This window comes from Dipodomys merriami, unplaced genomic scaffold (genome assembly GCF_024711535.1).
Source record: "Dipodomys merriami isolate MVZ:Mamm:240054 unplaced genomic scaffold, mDipMer1.0.p SCAF_81, whole genome shotgun sequence".
In the NCBI taxonomy this organism is placed as follows: Eukaryota; Metazoa; Chordata; class Mammalia; order Rodentia; family Heteromyidae; genus Dipodomys; species Dipodomys merriami.
The window spans coordinates 4,248,911-4,276,838 of NW_027206413.1; the positions used below are offsets into that span (position 1 = coordinate 4,248,911).

Here is a 27,928-nt window from a genome sequence, read left to right on the forward strand (position 1 = left end):
ATACATTAGCCTGCAAAAGCATTTTAGAAACTCAAATGCTGAGCCGGACACCAGTCACTCATATCTGGATGATATGAGTATGCTCCAGGAATGTTCTGAAAGACCTGGTATGTGCCTACGTCTTTGGACATAAACTTAAAATTATTTAAATGTAGGCATGGAAAGTGTAGGGCCAATGCTGTGCTTCTGCGTGGTTTTCCAGACATGATTTACGTTCAGGGGCCCAAGGTGTGGTTTCTTTGTTTGTTTGTTTGCCAGTCCTGGGACTTGTACTTAGGGCCAGGGCACTGTCCCTAAACTTTTGCTCAACTTAGGACCAGGGCTCAGTCACTAAAACTTCTTTTGCTCAAGGCTAGCGCTCTACCACTTGAGCCACAGCACCACTTCTGGCTTTTTACGTGGTGCTGAGGAATCGAACCCAGGGTTTCATGCATGCTAGGCAAGCACTCTACCATTGAGCCACCTTCCCAGCCCCCGGAAGGGGCCCAAGTTTTGGGAAGGATAAAATCATGTTTTAAGTTAGGATTAAAATTTCTGTTGTTTTAGGGTCCATGGGTCTCCTTGAGATAGATAGTGCTAGAAGTAGTTGCAGCCTCTGCACACTTGCAGAGAGGAAGCAGGAGTTGGAGCTGTGGGAGCGGAGGCTGGGGAGGAGGCCCGGGTCCGGCCTGGACGGGCGTGGCCTGGTAGTGTCACTTTGCTTGTCACCGACCTCGTTTTCATGTGTGTGAACGGGTCAGGTTGGAACAGATGGTCTCTGGTTTCTCGTCCAGATCTGATTTTCCAAGGCTCTAAATTTAGCCTTGGTACTCTGAGTTCTCACAGAACTGGTGACTTCAGTTTTCATGGAGACTTTGTCTGCTGGAGGAAATGCCCTGCGTGTGGCTTTTCACTCAGCCCTCATTTTGCCACAGAAGCCCTAGCAATGTCTGTAGAACGGTCTCAGAGAGCCACAGTGAGGTTGGCTGAGTTGGTGGGGTACTTCCACGAACCCCTCCTTCTTCAGCTAGGGCAGTTTTCCTCTGCTTTAATACTGGAATTACATTTCAGACGTCTTTGAGTTAAAAGGGATCCTTCGTTTTTAGAGGCCATTGTAGCTGGTGGTGGTACTGCCTGCTTATAACCTCAGCTCCTCGGGAGGTAGAGGCAGGAAGATCAAGAGTTTGAGGCCAGACCGGGCAGAGTTAGCAAGACCCTATCTCAGAAACAAAATCAAAACAAAAGGGCCCAGGGTACTGCTGAAGAAGTAGACTGGGCAAACAAAGCAAAGCAAAACAAAAAGTCTTCGAAGAACCTAACCTGGGGGAAAAATGTGTGTGTTGAGGGAGAATTCTGTTCTCCTTGTAAAAGGAAACTTCAAGAGAGAGAGAGCCTGGATCCTGGGCCAGATGAAAGTCTCTTTCGAGGTATGCAGAATAGTGGCTATTTTGTGTTTTTAGGCTATTACAAAGAGCACTGTGCTCTTTGAAAACCAGCAGCTTGGTCATTCCTTTTGGGCTAAGGTGACAAATGCAAGTGCTTAATGAGGCCAAGCAGGTGAGTACATGAATGGTCAAACAACAGGGCACACGTGGGAACTGTGGAAAATGGGAAAAACGGTCAGTCTGAAGGGGTCTGCTTTTTTCTCACCTTCAGGAAATTCTCACAAGATTAGGAACACACTTTTTGGAACTCTATTGAGGTAAACTGTATAAGAAAAATAAAAACGGTCTATTGCTTGAATGCAACCCAAGAGCTATTCATTTGCAAACCTTGCTTTAGAGAAACAGTTTTCAGAACCACGTGTGCACACAGATTTCCCCTCCTTGGGAAAAACAGCTTCTTACTTTCAGTGAGTTCACATCAGCTCTTGCCTTCCATTGATTTATGGTTATCAGTGCTAATGTAAGTTGGCAGCACTAATAAGCGACAAAGCTGTGGACAAACCACTCAGGAGTAGCCGTGACAGCACACTGCATGTGGTGTGGGACTCCTGAACTTCTCATCTGGAGTGTTCTGGAAAGAACTGTCCTGCGAGAGCTGGCACTTTCTGCATGCGCTGCTCAGAGGGATTTTCAGCAAATGCCCCACATAGTGTGTAATGAATGAGAATGTGTGCAACGATTGTTTCCTGGATGATGCTGACGGTCGTGTGAAAACGTGTGCGGTGTCTCAGTAGATACCGTTGGACTGAAACCCTTAAGATCTCCTTTAAAAAGTCAGAATTAGCTCTCTCCTTACTTATCTTCCACTGCTGTTGGTATAAGATAAAAGAGAAAGTACAGACCCAGAAGCAAAGGTTTTAAAATAGCAGCAACAGCTATCACAAAACAATCAAAGGCTGATAGTGCAGTGATGATATATATTGCAAATATTTTCCTTGGAGCCTCTGATAAGATGCTTGACTTGGGCTGACAGTCAGCTTCTCTGTTTTAGCTGTGCGTGCATGCATGCATGCAAAAAAAAGTACGAAACAAAACAAAAGATAGCGTTTCTATTTATTTATCTGTTTAAATTTCAAAGATATAAAAATGAAACAATGTCAGGTGGCTTGTCATCCTAGCTACTCTAGAGATCTGAGGATGGCAGTGTGAAGCCAGCCCGGGCAGGAAAGTCCATGAGACTCTTCTCTCTAATTAACCACCAGAAAACTGGAAGTGGTGCTGTGGCTCAAAGTGGTACAGCAGTAGCCTTGAGCGAAAAAGCTCAGGGGCAGCACCCAGGCCCAGATTTAAGCCCCACAATGATGACGACCACCACCACCCCATCAGAAAAGCATGAAGGAGAGTTGGAGGTGGGGAGGATGGGTCAGAGGTGGATGTAGGGGAGTGGTAAAGTTCCTGCTTAAAATGCATAAGATATTGGGTTTAGTTTACAGTACAAACCATATATGTATAAAACAAAGATCTCAGCTGGGCACCGGTGGCTCACGCCTGTAATCCTAGCTACACAGGAGGCTGATAGGAGGATTGCAATTCAAAGCCAACCTGGGCAGAAAAAGTCTATGAGATTCTTTTCTTCCAATAAATCACCAGAAAACTGGAAGTGGCGCTGTGGCTCAAGTGGTAGAGCGCTAGCCTTGAGCTGAAGAGCTGAGGGACAGTGCTCAGGCCCAGAGTAAAAGCCCATGACCAACAATTAAAAAAAAAAAAAGGAACCAAAGATCTCATGTACAGAAAAGATGAATAAGTATAACACTTTGCCATTGTTTGTGTTGAATTATTTTTCCTTTTCTTTTTCTTTCCTTGGCCATACTGGGGTTTGAACTCGGCATTGTACTTGCCAGGTAGGTTCTCTATTACTCGACCACGCGTCTACATTTCTAGCCCTTTCAGCTATAATTATTTCTTGAGTAGAATCTCTTCTGGAGTTTGCCTGGACTTGGTTCTTCCTCTTCATTCTTCTCGTATAGTAGGGATGACCATGCATGCACCATGCCCAGCTACTGGTTGACTTGGTGTCTTAGAAACTTTAGAAACTTTGTCCACTCAAACTGCTGTCCTGGTATCAGCCTCCTGTAGCTACAGTGTTTCTCTTTCTTAACAAGTAAAACATGCAAGGCAAAAGATAACTTCATCTCCTTTTCCTCCATTGCTTGATTTCTGAAGACCACTACTATGAAGGTTGTCAGGAATCCTTCTAGTCCAGGGATATGTTATTGGTTATTGGGTATGTTATAGGGATATTATAATATGCATATCACAATATGCACCGCTGTGAAACATAATACAAGAGAATTATTTTCAGTATTTTACCAATGATCAATGATTGTTTGCAACTGTTTTCTCTATCAGTTTATGTTTTGAATATTTATAACAACTAGATCTTAAACAGATCTAGTTTGTTGATTTCAGGGAAGTTATATAAACGGTTTTGAATGAATAAAATGAATTATTTATTTCTTCAGTGATGAATATTCCCATTATTTCTCACTGCTGCTACAAACAGTGCTACAGAATGCTCTTGAACTTGTCTCATGGTTTACAGGGGTAATTTCCTAGAGGTGAAATTGCTGATTCAAAGCATACATTCATCCCAGATTGTCAGTGTCTCTCTGTGTGCTCATTATACTTCTTTTCGGCAATGCAGCAACTAGTTTTCTAAGACAAAGGTACTAAGTATACTTTCTTTCTTTTTTTTTTTTTTTTTTTGGTCGGTCGTGGGGCTTGAACTCTGGGCCTGGGAGCTGTCCCTCAGCTCTTCAGCTCAAGGCGAGCGCTCTACCACTTGAGCTACAGCGCCACTTCCAGTTTTCTGGTGGTTTATTGGAGATAGGAGTCTCGCGGTCTTTCCTGCCCGGGCTGGCTTTGAACCGCGATCCTCAGATCTCAGCCTCCTGAGTAGCTAGGATTACAGGCGTGAGCCACCAGCGCCCGGCCTAAGTATACTTTCTACTGCAGATTTGCTATTACAGAATTTACATACACCCCCACCAAATTTCCTATGTTTTTTCTCATGCCTTTAAGAGTTCTTTTGTTGGGCTGGGAAGGTGGCTCAGTGGTAGAGTGCTTGCCTCACACGCATGAGGCCCTGGGTTCGATTCCTCAGCACCACATAAACAGAAAAAGCCACAAGTGGCTCTGTGGCCCAAAGCACTATCCTTGAGCTGAAGAGCTGAGGGACAGCACACAGACCCAGAGATCAGGCCCCATGACTGACCAAAAAAAAAAAATGTTTCTTTGTCTGACTTTCTTAGGAAGAAAAAACAGGGAAAATATCAAAACTTTATTGTTTGTATTTATTCACAATACAGAGTATATTTTTAAGCAAAGCCTTGTTATAGCCAACTGCTGTTTCAGGCTCAATCTTTTCCTTAATCCAAATGCGACACTTGCCTTCATTCTCACCATTGAATGAATGACATTTCTGACTTTTTCCCGCAATTTTCATAGGCCCTGAGGAGGTTGTTTGAACATTTTTTTGCCTATTTATATAAAAAAAAATTCCTATTTATTTTAACTCTTCTGAAAGTTAATAAAAAATAATTCTTAGGCTTGGCACACCTATGTATATTCCTTAAGAATTTTGGACCTACCTGGTATCCAACTTAAAGTTTCATTTTAGCATCCATCATATGGGAATGTTAATTCAGCCTCCAAGAACAAGTTCCTGAACTCAGTTACTGTCAGCTGTCACCTGGTGAATCGTCCCTCCTCCAAGTGGTCCTTTTTTACCTTCTTGGGAAAGCACTAGCTTGTCTCTGAGATCAACTGCATGCAGGCAGGTGTTTTGGAATATTTTGTTAATTGAGCTCTTAAATGGTAACAAAGCTGAGCTCATGGCAGAGAACACCAGGAAGACTCTTAGTACCTCAAGCTTTTTAGAGATGTGTTTAGCTCCTTTGTAGTCCTCACATTTGGGTACCCCGACTCCACTTTTTCTGAACAGATAGATGATGCATTAAAATTGGCCCATTTTTTTGGGCCAATGGTTGGGTATCTGTGGCTCAGGTTTGTAATCCTGGCTAGTCAGGAGGCTGAGATCTGAGGAGCGTGGTTCAAAGCCAGCCCAGGCAGGAAAGTCCATGAGACTCGTATCTCCAATGAACCACCAGGAAACTGGAAGTGGAACTGTAGCTCAAGTGGTAAAGTGCTCACCTTGAGCAAAAGAGTTCAGGGGTAGTGCCCAGACTGTGAGTTCAAGCCCCACGACTGACAAAAACAAAAACCCAAAAAACAATTATGATGTATTTCGGGGAAGCCAGCATGGCGGCATGTACTTTCAGTGCATGATGTTTAATGGTAAATAACCACTACTTTTTCTTCAAGGTGAGTGGCTTTACATCAGGGAGCAACACTAGAGGTTTCCTGGTTATCAAAATATATTTAATTAAAGAGGTTATTGCTGGAAGGAGAGAGGTCCCAGTTTTGAGGTGGACTGGCTAGTGGGTGTTGTTCAGGTGAGCAGACTTCCTACCAGGCCCTTCTCCCTAACTGTTAGTGTCACTTGTGGCTCCAGAGGTTGGCTAGGGATGATGCAGAGCTTAGCTATGAGCCCTTGCTTCACTGTAATTTTCACCAGCAGCCCCTGTGGAAGATTTGTGGGGGGAGGGTGTGGGAGGGGGCTGGGCCATTCAGTGTGTATGTGTGTGTGTGTGTGTGTGTGTGTGTGTGTGCGCGCGCGCGTGCGCATGCATGCCAGACCCTAGGGCTTAAACTCGGGGCCTGGGTGCTTTTCTTCAGCTTTTTTAGCTCAAGGTTGGCACTCTACAACTTGAGCCACAGCTCTACTTCCAGCTTTTTGCTCACACTTTTCTGCCCCATCTGGCTTCAAATCATGATCCCCAGATCTCAGCCTCCTGAGTAGCTAGGATGACAGGTATGAACCACCAGCAACTAACCCTCCAGATATTTTTAAATTCTATTACTGGTCAATAGGGTTGTTTAGACACCCGGAGGGCTTTGTTCAATGTTGCTTGGTTGTCGACCACAGGCTCAGAGTTGCAATGCTGAGTCTTAACTGAAATTCTAGAAACAACTCCCCTCCCCCCTTCAACAAAAACAACTAGTATAATCTAATTTAAATGTGGTGTCTGTCTTTGGCTTGTTCCTGCAGCTGATTTATTCACCACATAAAATATTCCACTTCTGTACCCTGACCCGAAAAGCTAAGAACTGAAAGACATCATTAGCCTTAAATGGAACATTAAGCTGTTCTTCTTGGATGGAATGGATTATCAGCAGCGATCATCACCTTGATGTGTTTACAAAGCCGTAACTTCTCAAACGATTGCCCTTATGAGATGAATGTTTCTCTTTTTAATTTGTAGGGGTTAGTGGAAAGGTTGGAGGTGAAGAGGAATGAATTTGAGAGCACCAAGAAATAAAATTCACTCAAAAACAAAAAAGTAACTGTTGATAGTTAAAAGCAACTGTCATCGCTGATCCCCGCGGTTCTCAGAATAGAAGTGCTGCACTCAATTAATATGAATGACCATGCTAATTTTAGGACCTCAGTGTAACCAGTGAGGATCTCCGTAAGATTTATTCTCCGGGTTTATTTGGAGAAGAAAAGTGGGAGGGCTTAATAGAGAGAATAAGAGTCAGAATTTCTCAGGATGCTGAGACTCCAGCGCTGGCCGCGCTGGCTCTGTTACTGCTGCAGCTACTCAGTCGTATCATGGTTCTTTGGAGAATGTACCCCTAAGAAACCTTTTTATTGTGGTACTGGGGGTTGAACCCAGGCCTCCCCCATACTGAACAAGCACTCTGCTCACTTGAGCCATGGCCTTAGTCCTTTCTCTCACTTCTTCTTTTTCCTTTTGAGGCAGGGCCCCACTAATTTTTGTCCTACCCAACCTCAAACTGGTGATCCTCTCACCTCTGTCTCCCACGAGCCTGAATGACAGGCATCCAGCACCGTGCCCATCCCCAAAACTCTTTTCTCTGGGAAGCATTCTAGAATAGCTGTAGCTAGGTAACTGTCCTTTTGTACCTCTAGGTAGCTGGTTCTCCCCCTTTCCCCACCCCCACCCCCAAACACTCTAGATCTGAAGGGGTCTCTGGAAGAGGAACTACAGTTTGTGCCACAAGCAATCACTCAGCGTGGGAGTGGGTAGCGAGTTCTTTCACCTACTGCCTTGGTTTGAGGAAGATTCTTCCTGTGGGATACCTTGGGGGACATCAGCTTGGGCTGGCCTGTAGCAGCAGTGTAACAGCAGCCTCAGGAAAGAAATGGAGCGTTCATAGGAAACGGCCGTGTTCTTCTTTCCCTTTTTGAACTTCTCTCATATTAACGATTTTTCTCCGCCTAGTTTCGCTGGAAACGGGGTGTCCATTTACCTTATCCCACGCAGAGTCTATTTAAACTAGGGATTTTTTTTTTTTTTAAGTTCGAGAAAAGGTCCCTCTTGCTGTGCGTCTGCGGTTATCCTTGAACTCAAATCCCCGGCCTCAGCCTTCTGCATTCTGGGATTACAGGGTTGTACCCCTGGGTCTGACTTTTCCAGTTCTGTACAGCTTCACCGCTCCCTGGCCGCGCTGCCCTGTAGGTGCCACGGCTTGCTGGCAGCCGATGCGTGCTTGCGAAGCCCAGCCGTTGAGCAGTGGTGGAGCGGCGGGTGTGGGGCTCCAGCCCCGTCAGCGCGGCCTTCTTCTTTCAGCTTGCTTTGTGTACCCAGCAGCTCATTACTTAAAACTAGCCCGTCAAAATAGCTCAACGAGGCCTTGGGAAATACGCTCACATCCTTGGGAGACCACAACTATGTTTAATAACAGGGCAGATTGGCTTGATAAGGGGGGGAAAAAAACGGGTTCAACTTGCATCGCCCTGAACTATTTTGCTGTAGCTTGCACCCGCATCAATAAGCCGGAGCAAGCCTGAGGGCCATAAATCGCCGTAGCTGACAAGAAGACCACGCTAGGGGAAGCCGGGAAAATGATTGCTGATGATTCGTTCTAACTACTTGACCTTCTGACCTCTTCTCTAGATATATGACCAAGATGGGACACTACAGCACTTTATTGATGGTGGGGAACCTAGTAAGTCGAGCTGGATGAGGTATATCCGATGTGCAAGGCACTGTGGAGAGCAGAATCTAACAGTAGTTCAGTACAGGTAAAGTATGCCTTGATTTACCACTTACACAGCTGAAGCCCCTTTGGCTTGCGTACGCAAATTCAGGCTGGCTGCCGGTGGGGCTGCAAATGCATTGTGCAGAACTCTGCATAGCTGGGCAGGGAGGTTTGGGGGGGGGTGCAGCAGGGAGGGTTGTGGGGGAAAGGCTAGGTTTTGCGAGTTTTCAGAAACAAAGATGCTAGTAGATGGCCTCTTGTGGTCCGTGCACATAGCGAAGGGATTCTCCATCCTCAGCTCCTCTCCTCCACAGACGGGACAGTGCAGAGGCTTGGGCCCACCCCTGCTGCAGAGCAGTAGTAGGAATTCAGAGCGTTGGCCCTTCCAGTCTCCTTTGGGCTCTGTTCCTGGGAGAGCAGGTTCCTCTGGGACTCCAGGGAGTCTCCACCTTCCTGAGATTCCCTTTCCAACCCCGCCATGCTCAGCCAGAGGGTGGAGAAAGGGGGCTCCCCCCCACCTCCCCCTTGCCCTGCCCTGAGGTACCAGAGCTTTGGGATGTGGCTGGGGAGTCTTCCAGCTATTTTTCAGGTGATAAAATCATTTCCCAAGCCCAAAGCAGACAAAGACAAGGTGGGGGATCACCCCCATCTCTCAGGTGGCGGCTTGGGAGGCCTGTGGAGAACTGAGAAGTAAGTAAGATGAGCTTTAGGCTGCTCAGCCAGCCCCGGCTGGGTGCACCTGCCAACCAGCTGATGCCACCGAGTGACCAAGAAGGTGGGCGTGGAGACCTGGAGGCCCAAACAGATGACACGGGGAAAGAAGCCCCCCCACGCCTCCTTGCCCCAGAAGTCCTCAAAAAACACGGGCCGTATAAATATATGAGCTCAGTTATAAACAGCCCTGTTCCCTTTAGAATCAGAAGCAACTGTTGAGCTTTGTTAGGCACCACAGACACATCAAAGCCCAGGGCCGGGGCTCAGGCCCTTGGAGCTCTGCCTGAGGACATTTATTTTCCTTTCTTAAAAAAAAAAATTTTTTTTTAAAAAGCATTTTTCCCCTTGTAGTTAAGGTTGCACAAATTTGGTTTGCTCTCTGAAAACCTCCAATTAGAAAAAAAAAAAAAAAAAAAAAAAAAGGGCGGGGGGAAACAGCCGTGGATTTCTTACTGTGATTTCCTATGCGATGTTATTTTATTAACTAAGAATAGAATAGGACAGCACAGTAATTAGTTCTACTAGTGTCTATGGACTTTGGTCACCTTTCCTGCCAAGATGTTTTGTGGGGTGTTTTTGTTGTTGTTGTTGCTGTTGTTACTATTTTGTTGTTGCCTTAAAAAAACAAACCCACCAAAATTCTGAAGTAGAAAAGTCAGTAAGACGGTGCTTGGCAGTCAGCAAGAGATAGCTTGGCTGTTCTCTAATGAGTACCCAGGGAGCTCTTAAGGCAAATTCTGAATTTGGGGAAAGAAACCCCTGAGAGGGGGTTCAAATGAGTCATTAGCTATCTGTCGATGGCAAGCGAGGTTTACAGCTGCCCGTTCCTGATGGCGGTGGAGCCAGGCACCCCCCTCTGCCGATCTGTTTTCGATTACTTCAGGTCCTTATAAAATGAACTACAAAAACACAATTTTAAAAACTGGCATCCATCCCTGGTGAGCCCGTCCAAAAGTAAGAAAATAGAAAAGTTGGGCCCCGAAGAGCCAGCCTAATTTTTATTATACATGAATGTCCTCTTCACAAAAAGTCAGCTGGTTTAAATTCATTCTGTTATGATTTGTAATATCTAAATGGAATTTTCTTCAAAGCGCTCTTGATTGATTGACCCTTAGCTGAACGTTTTGTTTTTATTTTGAGGCTGACAGTAATGTTTGTTGGCATGCATTCTGCTCAGCTGCATTGGACGCCATGAAGCTATCTTTATGAGTCATCCAACCACAATACTAAATACATGTCAGCAAAGGAAATATTATCTGAAAAGGGAAAAATCTCTTTGATGTGCTTCAACATGCAGAGATTTCTGCGAGTTTTGGAAGCTCAGCCCGTTTGTAAGGAATGGTGTATGCTTACACATTTCTCCCCCCTTCGGCCGACTCAGAAGACCACCCATTGCTTGAAAACAGTTCTTCTCTTTCAGCGGTAAAGTGTGTCATTTGGTTTTAGCACATTCATTTGCTGGGCGCTGTGTTTATATTAAAGGAAGCCAAGCCGAGAGATGAAATGTTACAAGGGTGAAGTACAAAGTAGACTCAATTTTTCTCAAGTTAGGAGATGCCAGTGATTTATAACTCGGCTCCGATTTTGATTTCTTTCTTTTTTTTTTTTATGGAGCAGTGGAAAGAATTAATAAAATGCACAGCTCTCCGAGATGCCGAGGGGGGCAGCGACGTTGGGGGCTGGACTGGCTGGAGTTTTTGTCAGATATTCATAGAATGTCGGGGGGAAGCCATTCTGCTTAGCTAGCACTGCCCTCATGAGACAGGACGGCAGCAAGTAGGGAAAGGAACAAGATAAATGAAATTTTTGCAGCTGCAAGTAAAATATTGAGAATCTGCACTTTTTTATTGATCTTTATGATCCTATTGCCAAGAGCCACTTTGTGGTGACAAAATATGTTGACAAGTGCATCTCTCACCACCATGAAAAATGCGGAGAAGGATTTGCCTTATGTCTGCAGTGTTATACACGGAACAAATTGCCCTGCTACAGCCCATTCCTTACAGAGAGGCGAAATTTAAGGCCTACCAACCCTACACACTTTTATCTGGGACTTGAGGCTAATATCTGTAGCCATCCTTCATTGAGAAAACCAGTCGCAGTCTCCTCATATTTTTTCTTTAAATCTGTAGATTTTTCTACAGTACCAAAGCTGTTATTTAAAAAAAAAAAAGTTTATTTCTTGGTCCCTTCATTGGATCATTTCAGAGTATAATCTTTCAGCCAGCGAACAGCAGTCCTCTTGTTTCATTGAATTTCTATCCATTCCACAGAAGAACGTTTTTCTCTCTTCCTCCTACATCAAACTTCGGAGAGCTTTTATTTCTCTTGCTCTTTACATTATAAAGCTGCTGCATTTTATTGCAAATTTGGGAACTCCCAAAGCCAAGTTGCCAGAATACATTTAGTCTTTTTTTTTTCTTCAAATAAGTGATCAATAGAATTAATTTATATATGATGTTGGGAAACCCTTGCCTTTGCAGCTTGCCAAGAGAAAGAATTTTCTCATTTGTGTGAGATGGAATTTTTTTTTTTTAAATGAACTTTTCCAGCCAGGCTCCAGGGACTCTCAGTTATAATCCTACATAACTCTGCAAGCTATGACTTAGAAGATCCCAGTTCAGAGTCAGCCTGCACAGAAAAGTCTGAGCGATTCCATCTTCAACAAACCAGCTAAAAGCTGTACTGGAACCCTGGCTCAAGTGGTGGAGCACCAGCAAGCAAACTGAGCATACGGCCCTGAATTCGAGCTCTGATAACTGGCACTAAAAAAGGGGAGAAAAATCTACTGTCTCTTGTGCCATGCTCTGTGGCTTTAAGACCCTCTGTGGAAAGCCACTGTGGGATAAACTGTATTCATATTGAGTTACAAGCCTCATGATTTAGGGTCCATTTATTGTAACCAAAGGTCTAGGTGGAGCTGGGAGGAACATTTGTGTAGCAATAAAGATGTAATGGGGCTTTGAGTGCTACTAAGTTACTAAGCTGGGTTTTCTTTTGTTTTGAATAGGTCGAATATATTCTACCGAGCCTGTATAGATATCCCCAGGGGCACCGAGCTTCTGGTGTGGTACAATGACAGCTATACGTCTTTCTTTGGGATCCCCTTACAGTGCATTGCCCAGGATGAAAACTGTAAGAACTTATTTCAGCTCTCACTTCACGTCTCAAAATACCTATTTGAAAGCTAACTTGAAAAGAGTCTTTCCGGAAGTGTCTGAAATGTGGTTTGCTGTGACACCCAATGCCAGCGTGCTGAGGGCCAGCCCCTCCCTTTTCCCCCTGGGGGTGAAGCAGCTTCACCTGCTTTGGCCTAACTTGTTCTTCTGTGCACACTTCCACAGCCCTTGCCAGCCTTTGAAAGAACGGCTGACCGCGAAGTTACCTATGGAGAGCACCCACTGGGCATCTGCTTCTGTGCTCGCCACCTGTAGGGGGTTGTGAGAACCGCGTAAAATACAACTTCTGAGCCAGGTGTGGTAGTTCACACCTGTCAGCAATCCCAGCTCCCTTAGGAGGTAGAGCAAGAGGATCTTGATCTGGACGCCATTCCTGAAAGGTCAGGGAGAGCGCATCTCACAAACGCAGTAAGGACTAGGAGAGAGGCTCAAGAGCTCTATCACTGAATAGGAAATGCCAGTAGAAGCTGGACACAAGACTGAGGAATTACATCTCTCACGTTCTGTCTGAAACCAGAATGATGCCATGACCATCGTGTGTGTGTGTGTGTGTGTGTGTGTGTGTGTGTGTGTGTGTGTGTGTGTGTGTGTGTGTGTGTGTGTGTGTGTGTGTGTGTGTGTGTGTGTGTGTGTGTGTGTGCGTGCACTGATCTTGGAACTGGAGCTCAGTGCCTGTGCATTCTCCCTGAGCATTTCTTCAGTGCTAGAGCTCCACCACTTGAGTCACAGCTCCAATTCTGGCTTTTTGGGAGTGGTCAATTGGAGATAAGTCCTTAGACTTTCCTGCCCAGGCTGGCTTTAAACCAAGATCCTCAAATCTCAGCCTCCAGAATAGCTAGAGTCATGGGTGTGAGCCAACAGCTGTTTGTTTGTTTGTTTGTTTATTTTTATTTATTGGTGTGGGGCCTGAACTCTGGGCCTGGGCGCTGTCCCTCAGCTCTTCAGCTCAAGGCTAACGCTCTACCACTTGAGCCACAGCACCACTTCCAGCTTTTTCTGCTTATGTGGTACTGAGGAATCAAACTCAGGGCCTCAGGCATGCAAGGCAAGCGCTCTACCACTGAGCCACCTTCCCAGCCCTCAACAGCTATTTTTAAAAGAATACTGTAAAAAAGAATATGGATGTCCATGGCTCACACCTGTAATTCTAGTTACTCAGAAGCCTGAGGATGAAGGTTCCACGCCAGCCTGGGCAGAAAAGTCTGTTTGACGCTTAGCTACAACCCACCAACAAAAAGCTGGAAGTGTAGATGTTTCAAGTAGTAGAGCACTAGCTTTGAGCTGAAAAGCTGAAGTAGTGCCCTGGCCCTGAGTTCAAGCCCCAATACCAGCACCAAGAAACAAAAAACAAAAAATACAGTAACATTTATATCAACTTTTATTTAAACTTTACATTTTTGTTTAGTATTTTTTTTGAAAATATTAAAACATACTTTCCAGTATTGGGCACAAAATTAAGTAATTCGGGTGTGCCTCACTAAGCAAGGCTGGTGTCAGAAGTTGTGTTTACTTGTCACTAAATTGTGAAGGGATGGGGCTGGGAAGGTGACTCAGTGGTAGAGCGCTTGCCTTGCATGCATGAGGCCCTGGGTTCGATTCCTTAGCACCACATAAGCAAAAAGAAAAAAAGCCAGAAGTAGCACTGTGGCTCAAGTGGTAGAGCGTTGGCCTTGAGCTGAAGAGCTGAGGGACAGCGCCCAGGCCCCGAGTTCAGGCCCCCCGACCAGACCCAAAAAATAAATAAATAAATAAATTGTGAACGGATAATTTCATATTATGCTGTAAGAAATAGATAACAGATCTGTTTTGTTAGTAGATAGAAAATTTGATTTTGAGGAAAAGTATTATTTTCATTCTTCCTTTTTGATTTACTTTCTTTTACATACATGTACATACATAACAAATGCCAATAAAAAAGTCTCATGTAACTTGTAGGCAAATGCTAATGGTCAGGTATTTCATTCCCATGTTTTCTTTAATTCCTTTGTCCAAAGCAAAATCTCAGTGGAGCCTACAACTATCATTTTCCTTTTCTATTTTAGTCTAACTCCAAACCAATCTCAAATTTCAAAACATGAGTCTTGGACCAATAATACATTCCTCTTCCCAAATTTCCCTTGGAAAGTTTCTTTTCTGTGGTGATCCTCTTGTCTGCTAAGTTCCATCTTTTTGGGGTAGATCTGGGCATGGAGGTCACTGCTCTACCATCTTCAGAACAATGCCAACCCTCCTCCTCTGAAACTAGCTCCAGGCTCTCATATGCCAGGGCCCCTGTCAGCCCTCTGGCGTGCCGACCAGATCGCATCTCCCGAATTGTCGATGTTGACCCAAAAGGATTGCAGACATCCTGTAAGGATCCCAGTTTCCTGCATTAGTACAACCTCTGCAGACGTTGGAGATGTTGTGCAGTGTGTGTTCAGGATTCTCTAGAAGTAAACATTATGACCTAGATTCTAAAGTACATATGTAGCTTATTGCTCATTCATTCATCTGTTCATGCGTGTTTGCACGTTCTCCTCCATTCATTCCTGCATATGTATTGAATACCTACTGTGGGCCTGTGTCTTTGGTAGGTCAGAATATGTAGAAACAGACAATAATCCCTACCCTTCTACCCTTATGGAGTTTACAGTGGAAGGAGAGGGATGCTCAAATGTATAAGTAGTTGTTTAGGTGGTGCTATAATATGGAGATAATAAATCAGAACAGGAGGAAAATAGGGCCAGGCTTTAGGGGCCATCCATTGGGAAAGTGATTGAGTAGTCCCCACTTGGGGAGGTGGTCTTTGGGTAAACACTTAAGAAAGCAAACGAATTGGGGATGATCCTTCGAGGCAGTCAGATTAAAGACAGAGCGGCCCCAAGGTGGGAATATTTCTGGTGTGTGGAGGAGCCTCACACAGGTGGCCTGAGTGAGCAGAAGGAAGGAAGAGAAGACAACTCAGGTGTGGATGGATGGGGGACGGGGACGCACATGGGCCCTGGAGGGCTCTGTTTTTCCTCCCTAGGAACTGGGTGACAGGGCTGGTGGGAATGTGTACTGTAAGGAGATGATCCTGCTGAAGATATAATAGTATTCCTCTGCTCACTGAGTGGAGGGAGGTAGACAAGATGTCCACTCAGAGCACTCAGGAGACTAGGGGAGACAATGATAACGGGCCAGTACAGGTGGTAGAAGTAGCTGGAGTCTGGGTATATTTTGAAGTAGGCCCAACAGCCTTTCCTGGCTTAGATACTGAGTAAGAGAAAGGAATCAAGGATGAGGCCAAGGCTTTTTGTCCAGGGAGTTAGAAGGACCATTTGCCAAGTTCTGGAACAAATGGAAGCCATGAGGAATGACTATTCAGGGCCTGCCTTTCTTATTCGTGACACGGTTACTCTAGAGTGGAAGCATCCATCTACTCGCTGTTTGCTTCCGCCTCACGGTATTCTTGCACAGGGGGAGGGTGGGAGGGCTGGGGGTGGACTGTCTTGAAATCCATCACTTACAGTCACGTGGCAATGAGTATACCATGTGTGCTTCAGATTTGGGACCCTACACAAAACAAATTTGTACTTTCTGGAAACAACGCCGCAGTCTGCTTTTTGGTCCTTCTTTTCCCTATGATTCTCCCTTTGTGATGCAGTCTTGAGGTAGCTGATAATAAGAATAAACTCTAACGTTCTCAAGCCCTACCAGCGAGCTCCTGAAATTCTTTGTGAAGAAAGCTTATAAAGCCATAGCAGTTCGATGTAGAACAATGCGATTGTTCTTTGGGGTTTTGTTCTTAGAGTTCTAAGCAAGGGTTGAAGGAAACTGAGAGGGAATTAAGTCATCATGAACTAAAAGCTCAACAGTGACTACACCTGGTTCCCTAAGGCATGATGGGAATTTTAGTTCGCTTCTGGTCTCAAAGTCATACATCTGTCATGTGTTTGGCCACCCAAGAAACAAAGGTTTTATCAGATAGTGAAGGGAGATCTGTGACTCTGATTCTATGCTCGATTCTCATTTCTTCTGATTCACAGAGGGACCTCGGGAAAGCTCTCTAATGAGGGTTCCAGATGCCATGCAGAAAAAATACTTGGTGTGATTTACAGTACCCTTGTGTGAATGGGCAGGGCAGAGAATTTAACACCTCTCCAAGCCCTGAGTCATTTAAGTCATCTAAATTAGCAGTTCCATGACAACGTTTGCCCTTCTGTTGCTAGTCACCAAACACATTTAACTATCTTAAAAAGAAGTTTCTTTAAATCAAAGCGTTACTGAGTAAAAGACCTATGCAGGGTTGGAGGCGTGGCTCAGTTGGTAGAGTGCCAGCCAATGAGCAAAAATGTCAGGAGTCCCCCAAAAACAAAACAAAGCAAAATAATATGGAGAAAAGACTGCAGTCTCCTTCACATAGCAGTGGACAAACAATTAAGTGCTCACTATATAAATATAAGAGTTTTGTTGTTGTTGTTGTTATTGTTTTGTTTTTTGCGGGGCCTGGGGCCTAACCTGAGAACCTGGGCGCTGTCCAGGAGCCCCTTGGTGCTTAAGGCTGGCTTTCTACCACCTGAGCCCCGGGGCCACTTCCAGCTTTGTCTGAGTAGATTATTGGGGATAAAAGTCTTACAGGCTTTCCTGCCCAGGCTAGTTTCAAACCAGGATCCTCAGCTCTCATCCTCTCGAGTAGCTAGGATTACAGGTGTGAGCCACTGGTACCCAGTTAATGTAAGACTTTTTATTGTGACTCGTAGGAGAGATTAAATTTTTAAGCCAGATTTTTCTTTGCTCATGAAATTGATACCTGGACCAAGATGTTGAAGGAAAATGTGATTTTATTTTTACTTAGTGAAGAATACTTATGAAGCACATTCATTTATAAAAAAAAAAATGTCATTTTCTTCCCATGGTTCTTTCAACAAAGTATTCACTTCCCACTGAGCATGTGTGGTGGGCTTCGGCCTCAGTCTGTGCCCCTCCCCTGCGGGCAGAGGTGGGCAGCAGCATTCGCGCGGGGCACACTGGCTATCTGGGAGAAGGCAGCACTTCACACAGGCACTTGGATCTGGAAGCAATTCCTCTGTTGTTTTCTCTTTAAAGACTCCTGGTTAGAAATGCAGTGGAGCTCCGAGGAGAGCCTCCCGTGCCATGCGGCCTTTCACGAGGGCCTGCAGGACGACTTGTGTCGACAGATCACATCCTGCAAGAAGGAATGAGGCCCCCAGAAGCTTCCAGTGGGGGCTGAGCTCCTGCCGAGTGCGGAGACCTCCGTGCATTCATATTCATTTCAGAGGAAATTAAAAAAACAACCTTGGGAATCAACGTTAAACAAGTCGAGAAGCTGAGGTGGCAGAATGTGAGACTGGACACGGCCCGGTGTTGGGCGTGAGGAGCCCTGGCCCTGGGGACCCCGGCCTGCTTCTTTTGAGTTTTAAAGAAGAGCACACAGGGAATCTTGGCACGGTGCCCCTCGCCCCCTCTGTCCTGCCAGCAGGGTGAAGAAGACCCAACTGAAGCTTTTGCCAGTGTCAGTGAGCTGTAGGAGACCCGGGAAGAGTTCTCTGGAACAGAAAGGTCTGTGCTCAAAGCCCCAGCCGCAGCGTGAGGCCCTGTCCTGAATTTGTAAGGACAGAACAAGTCACATGGATTCACAGTCCGGCTCTGACGGCTGCTGGGGAGGGAGTCTCACCTGGGCTGAGGAAGAAGTGGCAGGCTGAGGTTGATCAGGAAGAGCCACAGCTCCAGCCACTGTGCGCAGGGGAAAATGGGTTTGATTCCTGTCCAGGAACGAGAGGGTTCTAACTTGTTCCTGCCTGGGGTCTGGATACATGGCCCTCTCTGACTCAGGTCCTCTGTGAAGCCAGGCACACGCTAAAATCTATCTGTGGCTGTAGATTTGTATGGGGCTTCATTTTGCACTACCTGTTGGGTTCAAAAGAGACCAAGAATCTTGGAACCAGGTGCCAGTAAGCTCATGCTTATAATCCTAGCTTCTCAGGAGGCTGAGATCTGAGGATTGCCATTCAAGGCCAGCCCGGCAAGAAAAGTCTGTGAGACTTTATCTACAACCAACCAGCAAAAAGCCAAAAGTGGAGGTGTCACTCAGGTGGTAGAATGACAGACTTGAGCAAAAAAAAAGCTAAAGTAGTACATAAGGCCCTGAGTTCAATACCAGTATGGATCCAAAACCAAACAATCAATTAACTCCTTTAGGTTTCTTGAAAGAGTAAAATAGAAATAAATGGCTGCACAGGGACACCTCTGGAACTGCCCAGAGAAGGCAGCTGCCCACTGGAAATGTGTGCACAGCGAAAAGCAACAGACACGGGGAAAGCCACGACCACGAGAGATTTGTCTTCTGATTCAATAGAGGACTGTGCTGTGCCCCATCCCAGTTGAGCTATGAAATTAGGAGTATTCATTCCCCAGGGCACCTGAGAGGCTGAGGTGAGCATCTCTCCAGGAATTACCTTCGGCCTAAGATGGTGCACCGTGGCCATCCATTCCCCTTCCCACAGTGGTCCATGGCCAGTTGTGCTCAGTGTGCAGGAGAAAGGACCCGTTGGTTCCCTTCTCTCAAAACAGGACAATTCAGAAGTGCATTTCTAGCTCTAGACCTGGGAAAAACCCTTCCTTCCTTAGCCCGATCTTATTCACCTGACTCCAGGGCCTGCCACAACACACACACACACACACACACACACACACACACACACACACACACACACACACACACACACACACACACACACACACACACACACACACACACACTCACTCACTCACTCACTCACTCACTCACTCAAATCTCCTTTCCAGAATCTGATTCTCAGACACCCTAACTTAACACAGGATCTCCCAGGTCTGTGTTTTCAACCCTGGCTTGTGTGCCAAGCCCTGGACTCCTATCCTGTGTTCTCCTCCGCATCCTAATGTTGTGTCACACGGGCATCTCACACTAAGCACAACCAACAGCCCTCTGCCCACTCCCACAGATTGCCTTTCCCCGGTCCCCAGTTGAAATTCGCTGGCTCCGGGTCATCCAGTTGCTGGATGACTCTTGGAAAACTCGCCTTTTTGTCGTCAGGTGCTGCTGCTGCTGCTGTTGTATTCTTCATGCATTTCTTCTGTTTCTGCTGTCTGTTCACATCACTTCTCTCTGGACTGGATTACTGTAGCGGCCTCCTGCATGGCCCCACACCCCTCTTTAGTAGCACAGCCTGGGGATGTCAGAGTAGAGAAGTTCCAAGGGCTTGCTTTGTTGGTGGTGGTGGTTGTGGAGCTTGAACTCTGGGCCTGGGCACTGTCACTGAGCTCTTTTTGCTCAAGGCCAGCGCTCTATCACTTGAGCCACAGCACCACTTCCTTTTTTTCTGATGGTTCATTGGAGATAAGAGTCTCATGGAATGCTTGATAAGAAATGTACTCATTATCTTGCCCTTGTAATTCCTCTGTACAGTATTTTCACAATAAAAAATATGATAATTAAGAAAAGAGTCTCATATACTTTCCTGCCCGGGCTGGCTTTGAACTGTGATCCTCAGATCTCTGCCTCCTAAGTAGGTAGGATTACAGGCATGAGCTACCAGCACCCAGCTCTATGAGACTCTTATCTCCCATTAACCAAGAGTAAACCAGAAAAAAGCCTTCAAGCCTTTGAGACTCCATCTTCTTCCCTTAAGCTGTGTCTTTATAGACTGAAGAGACTTACGAGATCAATGCTGCTTCAGGAAAAACACTTCATCTCTTTGGTCATGCTAGCCTCTATCTATGGGCCTTGTCTGTGGTGTTTTGCTTGAGTTGAGATGACAGCGTTTTCCCATTCATTTTTATTTTGCTGGTACTGGGACTTGAACTCAGGACCTCACATTCTCACTCTGCTTTTTCACATTCTGCTTTAAAAAAAATCTTTTCAGATCTCTTGGCTCCTAAGGAAGAATTCAGAAACTCCACAGGACAGCTTAGAAATCAGATATGCTTGTTTTTGTGAAAAATGTTCAACTGTAACTTACTTTCCCTTCCTTTTAAGTGATATGGCTCAGTTTCATTTAGGAGAATTAAATTTATTTATAAGTACAATAAAGAGCCATCCCCAAAGTAGAATACAGGATATAGGTGTTGCTACCTTTTAGTTGGAAAACCTTTGTTTATGAGTTTCTTTTCTTTGTTGTTGTTGTTGGTTGTGGGGCTTGAACTCTGGGCCTGGACGCTGTCCCTCAGCACTTCAGCTCATGGCTAGTGCTGTACCACTTGAGCCATAGTGTACTTTGACTTTTTCTGTTTATGTGGTGCTGAGGAATCGAACCCAGGGCCTCATGCATGCAAGGCAAGCGCTCTACCACTGAGCCACTTTCCCAGCCCTGTTTATGAGTTTCTTGGAAAAGAACCTGACCCTCCCTCTTTTTACTGCCTACATATTCGTTTGTTGTCATTGTACTAAGTCCACCAGCCCCATGTTATGTGCAATCATCTATAACTCGGATCTCACAGATCCTGGACTATTATACAGACTTTTAGAGACATAAATACAAAACTTTCTTTCCTACAATTTGCCAATGGTCATTAAACTTATAAAAATTCATTGGCTTGCTAGTACTGGTGACTCACACCCGTAATCCTAGCCAACTCAAAAGGCTGAGAGAGAACTGAGGATTGCAGTTCGAAGCCAGCCTGGGCAAGAAAGTCCATGAGACACCAATCTCCAATTAATTACAAAAAAAAAAAAAAAAAAAAAAGCCAGAAATGGAGCTGGGGCTCAAGTGGTAGAGCACCAGCCTTGAGTCAAAACAGCTCAGGGACAGCACCCATGCCCTGAGTTCAAGCCCCGTGACACATACACACATACACACACTCATTCATTGACTTACAAATTTTTGTGCTGCCATATAAAAATTATATGGCCTTTTAACAAAAAAGATTAAGCAGTTCATTTACTTCCCATGTGAAGCCTGAATCTGTCCTCTGTATTGTCTGAGTTGTTTTCTCATTAGCCTCATCCAGCAGCGGATGGCTGCACTCCGTTTTCCCATGGTGCATCTTTCCCTTTACTCTGTGGTGTCCCGGCTGCCTAGACCTTAGAGTAGCTAGAAAACTTGGTTTCCTTGTGTCTGGTCCCTTCTAGATCGGTCATGAAAGTGCTGAGCAAGGCTCCATCCTGGACTCTGACAAATGTTGCTGCTTTTAGTTTATATTAAAAATGGTCAGGCGCTGGTAGTTTATGCCTATAATCCTAGCTACTCAGGAGGCTGAGATCTGAGGATCACGGTTCAAAGACAGCCCGGGCAGGAAAGTCCTTGAGACTCTGATCTCCAATAAACCACTCAGAAAACTGGAAGTGGCACTGTAGCTCAAGTGGTAGAGCGCTCACCTTGAGCTGAAGAGCTGAGGGACAGCGCCCAGGCCCAGAGTTCAAGCCCCACCACTGACCAAAAACAAAAACAAAACACCAAATATGGCCAAATATTCTTCTTCTTCTTCATATTTCAATGCCTGTTTAAAAAGTAATGGCCCCTGGCAAGTAAATTTTTTTTCTAAAAATGTAGAAAATAGCCAGATTGATTGCTCACACCTGTAACCCTAGCTACATTGGAGGCCAAGATCTGAGGATCATAATTAGAAGCCAGCCTGCCAGGAAAATCTGTGAGATTTTTTTTTTTTTTTTGTAGGCTGTGGGGCTTGAACTTAGGGCCTAGGCACTGTCCTGGAACTCTTTTAATTAAGACTAGTGCTCTACCACTTTGAGCCACAGCCTTACTTCCATTATTTAGGTGGTTAATTGGAGATAAGTCTCATGGCCTTTCCTGCCCAGGCTGCTTTGAAACGTGATTCTCAGATCTCAGCCTCCTGAGTAGCTAGGATTACAGGCGTGAGCCACCAGCTCCTGGTATCCACGAGATTCTTATTTTCAATTAACCACCAGAAAACTGGAAGTAGAGCTGTGGCTCAAAGTGGTAGAGTGTTAATCTTGAGCAGAAAAGTTCAGGGACAGTGCCCAGGCCTCAAGTTCAAGCCCCATAACTGACAAAATAAATGTATAAAATATCTGCATATTTCATGTTGATTATACACATTTGCTTCAAAAGTTTAAATGATATGTATTAGACAGTATAAACATACAAAATACACAAAAATGAGTTAATAGATGCATATATAAATATATATATACATAACATAGGATTTGATGTGTGTGTGATCCACATACACAATGCTGTATTCTCTGTGAAATATCCTTTTCCCTTTTGAAACAGAGCTTTGAAGCAGAGGTAGTATAGGTCTGTGTCCAGTAACAAAATTTCCTGTAAATCAGAAAGCAAAAGCCTTCAGCCTGGATTGTCCTTAATTGAACATGTGCCTTATGCAAGTTATTGTACCTTCTTGGGATTCAGTTTTGCCTGCTTTCCTTTACTTTTCCTTCCTTCCTTCCCTCCTTCTCTCCCTCCCCTCCCTCCCCTCCCTCCCTCCCTCCCTCCCTTCCTTCCTTCCTTCCTTCCCTCCCTCCCTTCCTTCCCTCCCTCCCTCCCTCCCTCCCCCTCCCTCCCTTCCTTCCTTCCCTCCCTCCCTCCCTCCCTTCCTTCCTCCCTCCCTCCCTCCCTCCCTCCCCTCCTTCCTTCCTTCCTCCTTCCTTCCCTCCCTCCCTCCCTCCCTCCCCTCCTTCCCTCCCTCCCTCCCTCCCTTCCTTCCTTCCTTCCTTCCTTCCCTCCCTCCCTCTCTCCCTCCCTTCCTTCCTTCCTTCCTTCCTTCCCTCCCTCCCTCCCTCCCTCCCTTCCTTCCTTCCTTCCCTTCCTCCCTCCCTTCCCTCCCTCCCTCCCCTCCTTCCCTCCCTCCCTCCCCCTTCCCTCCCTCCCTCCCTCCCTCCCTCCCTTCCTTCCTTCCTTCCTTCCTTCCTTCCTTCCTTCCTTCCTTCCTTCCTTCCTTCCCTCCCTCCCTCCCCCCTTTCCTCCCTCCCTCCCTCTCCTTCTTTCCTTGTCAAGGTCTCACCTTGCAGTCCAGGCCATGCTCTCTAGGCTCTCCTGCTTCAGCACCCCAATGCTAGAATTATAGATGTGTGCCATCATACCTGGTTTAGTCCTGTCATTTCTAAACAGAAAGAGTAGAGTTAGATCAGTGATTCTCAACCCTGATTTTACTTTGGAAGCACTTGGTGAATTTGAAAGAATGTAGATGCTCAGGACTCATTGAGAATGGTGATGTGTGTATGTGTGTATGTATGTGTGTGGGCTGTTATTAAGGCTTGACCTCAGAGCCTGGGTGCTGTCTCTGAGCATTTTTACTCAAGGCTAGCACTCTACCACTTGAGCCACAGCTCCGCTTCTAGCTTTGGTGCTTAACTTGAGATAAGAGTCTCATGGACTTTCCTACCTAGGCTGGCTTAGAACCACAACCTTCAAATCTCAGCCTCCAGAGTAGATACAATTACAGGCAGGAGTCATTGGTGCCTGGCCATGAATTACTTTTTTAAACCAGGTTTACCCTAGCCAGGCACTAGTGGCTCATAGCTATAATCCTAGCCACTTAGGAGGCTGAGATCTGAGGATCACAGTTCAAAGCCAGCCAGGGCAGGAAAGACTGTGAGACTCTTATCTCCAATAAGCCACCAGAAAATTGGAAGTGGCGCTGTGGCTCAAGTGATAGAGTGGTAGCCTTGAGCTGAAGAGCTGAGGGACAGTGCCCAGGCCCAGAGTTCAAGCCCCACAACTGACAAAAATAAATAAATAAATAAAATACAATAAAAATAAAAAAAGGCTTTACCCGTATCTTGTAGGATCTCAGTGAATGATCAGTGAATACTTCATAAATAGTATTAACATAATAAGATCTTTAAAAAGAAGACATGCCATGTGAATTAGATTTCTTTCCTCCAAAAACTGTTTCTTGTTTCCAGTTCCTTCTCCCCCCACCCCCATGCCAACCATCTCCCCGGATTCTAGTCTCTGCTTCCTCCATCCCGGTGGGCGTGGTGCTGCTGTGATCAGCAGGCCTGGGCTGCACGCTTGCACAAGCCTAGACCTCTCAACAGAAGCGCAGAGCGCCACACAGCTGCCCCGCAGAGCTCTGGCTCCTGACCCAATGCAGTTGTACACGATCTCAGTCATTATTAGAGTGGCCATTTTGTGTTTCACCAAGAACTAGATTACAGGTTGAGACTGCCCACATCCACAAGGCTGGCAACGAGCAGAGGGAAAATCTAGGCCATCTCAGCCACAAAGCCATGCTGCTGTGGTGTTTAGGATGGTTTCTGCCTGTTTTCCCAGGAGGGAGGCAGGTCCCAGTAGTGAGTGACTCATCCGAGGTCACACGCTAATCAAAGCAGAGTCAGGATTCCACCCTGGGTCTTTCTTGACACCTTCGTGACAAGCACTGTCTCTATTGGCCTCACATTCTTACTTTATGTCCATTACCTACCCATCTGTTTTGCCCTCTTGAGCTTCTCCCTGAACTCTGTTTCCTTTCTGCTCAGAATAACCTGGGTCCATTTCCTAGGCTGTCATGTATGCATGTATTTAGTTGGACTTTGAAGGCACGCTGAGATCTGTCTTCTCTAATCCTTCCTTTGAAAGTCCCCAGAAACTTGTGTCCTTCCTGCCTACCAGCCTTTGATCTTTCCTTCACCCTCTCAACCAGCCCCTCTGAGGGGACATCCTCCCCTAGTCCCCCTGAATCCACCATGCTGGGTCACCCCGTGCTGGCAAAGGTCATATAAGAACAATCCGGCAGGGCGCCGGTGGCTCAGGCCTGTCATCCTAGCTACTCAAGGAGGCTGAGATCTGATGATCATGGTTCAAAGCCAGTCTGGGCAGGAAAGTCCATGAGACTCTTATCTCCAATAAACCACCAGAAAACCGGAAGTGGCGCTGTGGCTCAAGTGGTAGAGCATTGCTCAAGTGGTAGAGCATTAGCCTTGAGCTGAAAAGCACAGGGACAGCGCCCAGGCCCAGAGTTCAAGCCCCATGACCACCACCACCAACAACAGAAAAAGAACAGGCCTGGTAGTTGTTTGACCAGTGGTGTTGGATGGGTTCTGAATTCGTAATGCAGGTGCTGGGATGTAGCTCCGTGGCGGAGTGCTTCCCCTGAACCAAAAAAGAATAAAAGAATTACACTGTGTTTGTTTTAAATCCAGCAAAGCTTTGCGATGTCCGTTCATAGGGCTTTACAAACGCTCTGTGTGTTCTTCTGCTGCCTCCCGCATGGCCACGCTGACGGCTCACTGTCCTTGTTCTCCTAGTAAACGTGCCCTCCCCGGTCATGGAAGCCATGTGCCGACAAGACGCGCTGCAGCCCTTCGGGAAGAGCAGCAAGCTGCCCTCCGCCGCCCAGCAGCGCTCCGTGGTCTTCCCCCAGGCACCCTGCAGCCGGAGCTTCTCTCTCCTGGACAAGGCGGGGCCCATCGAGCCAGGCTTTAACCAGATCAACGTGAAAAACCAGCGCGTCCTGGCCAGCCCGACCTCCACCAGCCAGCTGCACTCAGAGTTCAGTGACTGGCATCTCTGGAAGTGCGGCCAGTGCTTTAAGACCTTCACCCAGCGGATCCTCCTCCAGATGCACGTGTGCACACAGAACCCGGACAGGTAACCCATCTCTGGGTTGGCGCAGCCAGATCCGCCGCTTACCTCCTGCTGGCTTCCCGACAACCTCCAAGCCCTTAGCCGCACCTTGGGGTTTCCTCCCCCCCATGCTTGAACAGGTGCCTCAGTCGCTGACAGAGCTGCACAGACAGGTTGGTGGCTCCACGCGCTGTCCAGACATCTGTCTGGGTGCCCGTGGCTCACGCTTGTCACCCTGGCTACTCAGGTGGCTGAGATCTGAGGATCATGGTTCAAAGCCAGCCCAGGGCAGGGAAGTCTGAGATTCTTAACTCCAGTTAACCAGCAAAAAAGTGGAGCATGGCTCAAGTGGTAGAGTGAGAGCCTTGAGTGCTAAAGCTAATAGGACAATGCCTTGAGTTCAAACCCTGGTACTGGCGCGCGTGCGCACACACACACACACACACACACACACACACAAAGGAGCAACAATAGAAAGAACATTTATGAATATCATAGGTGGGAAATGAGGTTAGGACAATTATAATCCTCTCTGTCTTCCAAAGATAATATAGCTGGCTGCGAGGGGCTGTCAGAGTCATTTCAGAGTTCATCTCCAGTGTGCTGTGGGTATGAACTTAATTAAGTACTAAGAGGTAATGAATTGGAATTTTTTGCTTAGTACTATTTTTCTTCCGAGCATGCAAACCCATAAATCCTGCGGCGCTGTCAAAAGGGAATACCTACTCTGCTGGTGATGTGGAGGAAAACAGATGCCACTTATTCAATAAACTAATATCCACACAGAAGAAAAATGTTGACTAGATACCTCAGAGTCAAAGTTGGTTTGAAAGTTTGTCAATAAAGAATTTTATGGCCATGAACTGAGGATGAAATTTAGCTGAACAAGTGAATTAAAATTTCAGGTACTCTGACAAGTGGGATGGTAGATATAATGGAACTATTATTTATGAATCAAAACTGGTTTATTCGACAGTCTGGATAGCTGGGAGCGCCAAAGACAAAAATCAAATTAATTCAATATGAAAGGATTGTGGGGTTTTATCTCTTCGTCATGTCCTGTGAAAACTTGATTAAAACCAAAATACCTCAGAAGAGCGTTGAAAATGCACTTTGAATAGAAAAGCAGGAAATAATTTTTAGAACTAAGAGTGGAGACTCAGAAGCAGATTTCTTGAATTACTTTCTTAGTTTGGCCACTGAATTATCTTAATTAAGGCAAGCCAATTAACCCTCTTTGCCTAATGGTATATAGTCTGCTTTTTTTTTTTTTTCTTCTTCCTACATCTCAGAGCCTGAGTGCTTTCCCTTAGCTGTTTTTGCTCAGGGGTGCTGCTCTACCACTTGAGTTACAACTCAAGTTGTGAAGTTAAATTGGAGATAAAAGGCTCATGGACTTTCTTGCCTGGACTAGTTTCAAAAACCAATCTCTTCAGATCTCAGCCTCCTGAGTAGCTAGCATTACAGGTGTGAGTCATGATCTCAGCTACATTAAGCTTTTCCCTTTCAGCTGGGCCTAGAAAATCCAAGCAAGGACAGACAGGATGGAGATGTGGTAGGAGAGGATGGAAATACTCCCAAATAACAGTTTTAAGGTTATTGCACACATTTGCGGGTATACATGTTTTCTTATTGTTGTCATTCTAGAAATAGCTTGTAGCCTGAAACATTGCCGCAGCTATTTAATTCTGAAACATTTAGATCAGGGCCGCTATGGCAGCTGTGTCTTGGTGAAAGTAAGAATAGACTTGTGTGCCTGTGTGTACGGTCCTTTCGGCTGTATAAGTGATACAACAAAGTGTGAAAGCGATGTCCTGTGAACTCAGAGCTTTGTGCTCTTCTTAACTTTCTCACACAAGGCTTGACCACTTGAGCCACACCTCCATTTCCAGCTTTGGGCTGGTTAGCTGGAGATAAGAGCTTCTCAGATTTGTATGTGCAGGTGGACTTTGAACCGTGATCCTCAGAACTCAGCCCCCTGTGTAGCTAAAATTACAGGCATGAGCTGGCTTTATTGTAATAGGTTTTTTTA

General features: G+C 45.8%; 1 protein-coding gene across 2 annotated transcripts in view; it reads left to right on the forward strand.

Moving 5' to 3' along the window:
• The window catches only part of LOC138819679 (putative histone-lysine N-methyltransferase PRDM6), a 128,865-nt gene that overhangs the window by 61,981 nt on the left and 38,956 nt on the right, over positions 1-27,928 (forward strand). For both annotated transcript variants that reach the window (XM_070011172.1, XM_070011171.1), the window contains exons 3-5: positions 8,408-8,535; positions 12,217-12,341; positions 25,578-25,920. In XM_070011172.1, coding sequence (XP_069867273.1) covers positions 8,408-8,535; positions 12,217-12,341; positions 25,578-25,920 — 596 coding nt within the window. The remainder of the gene's footprint in view (positions 1-8,407; positions 8,536-12,216; positions 12,342-25,577; positions 25,921-27,928) is intronic.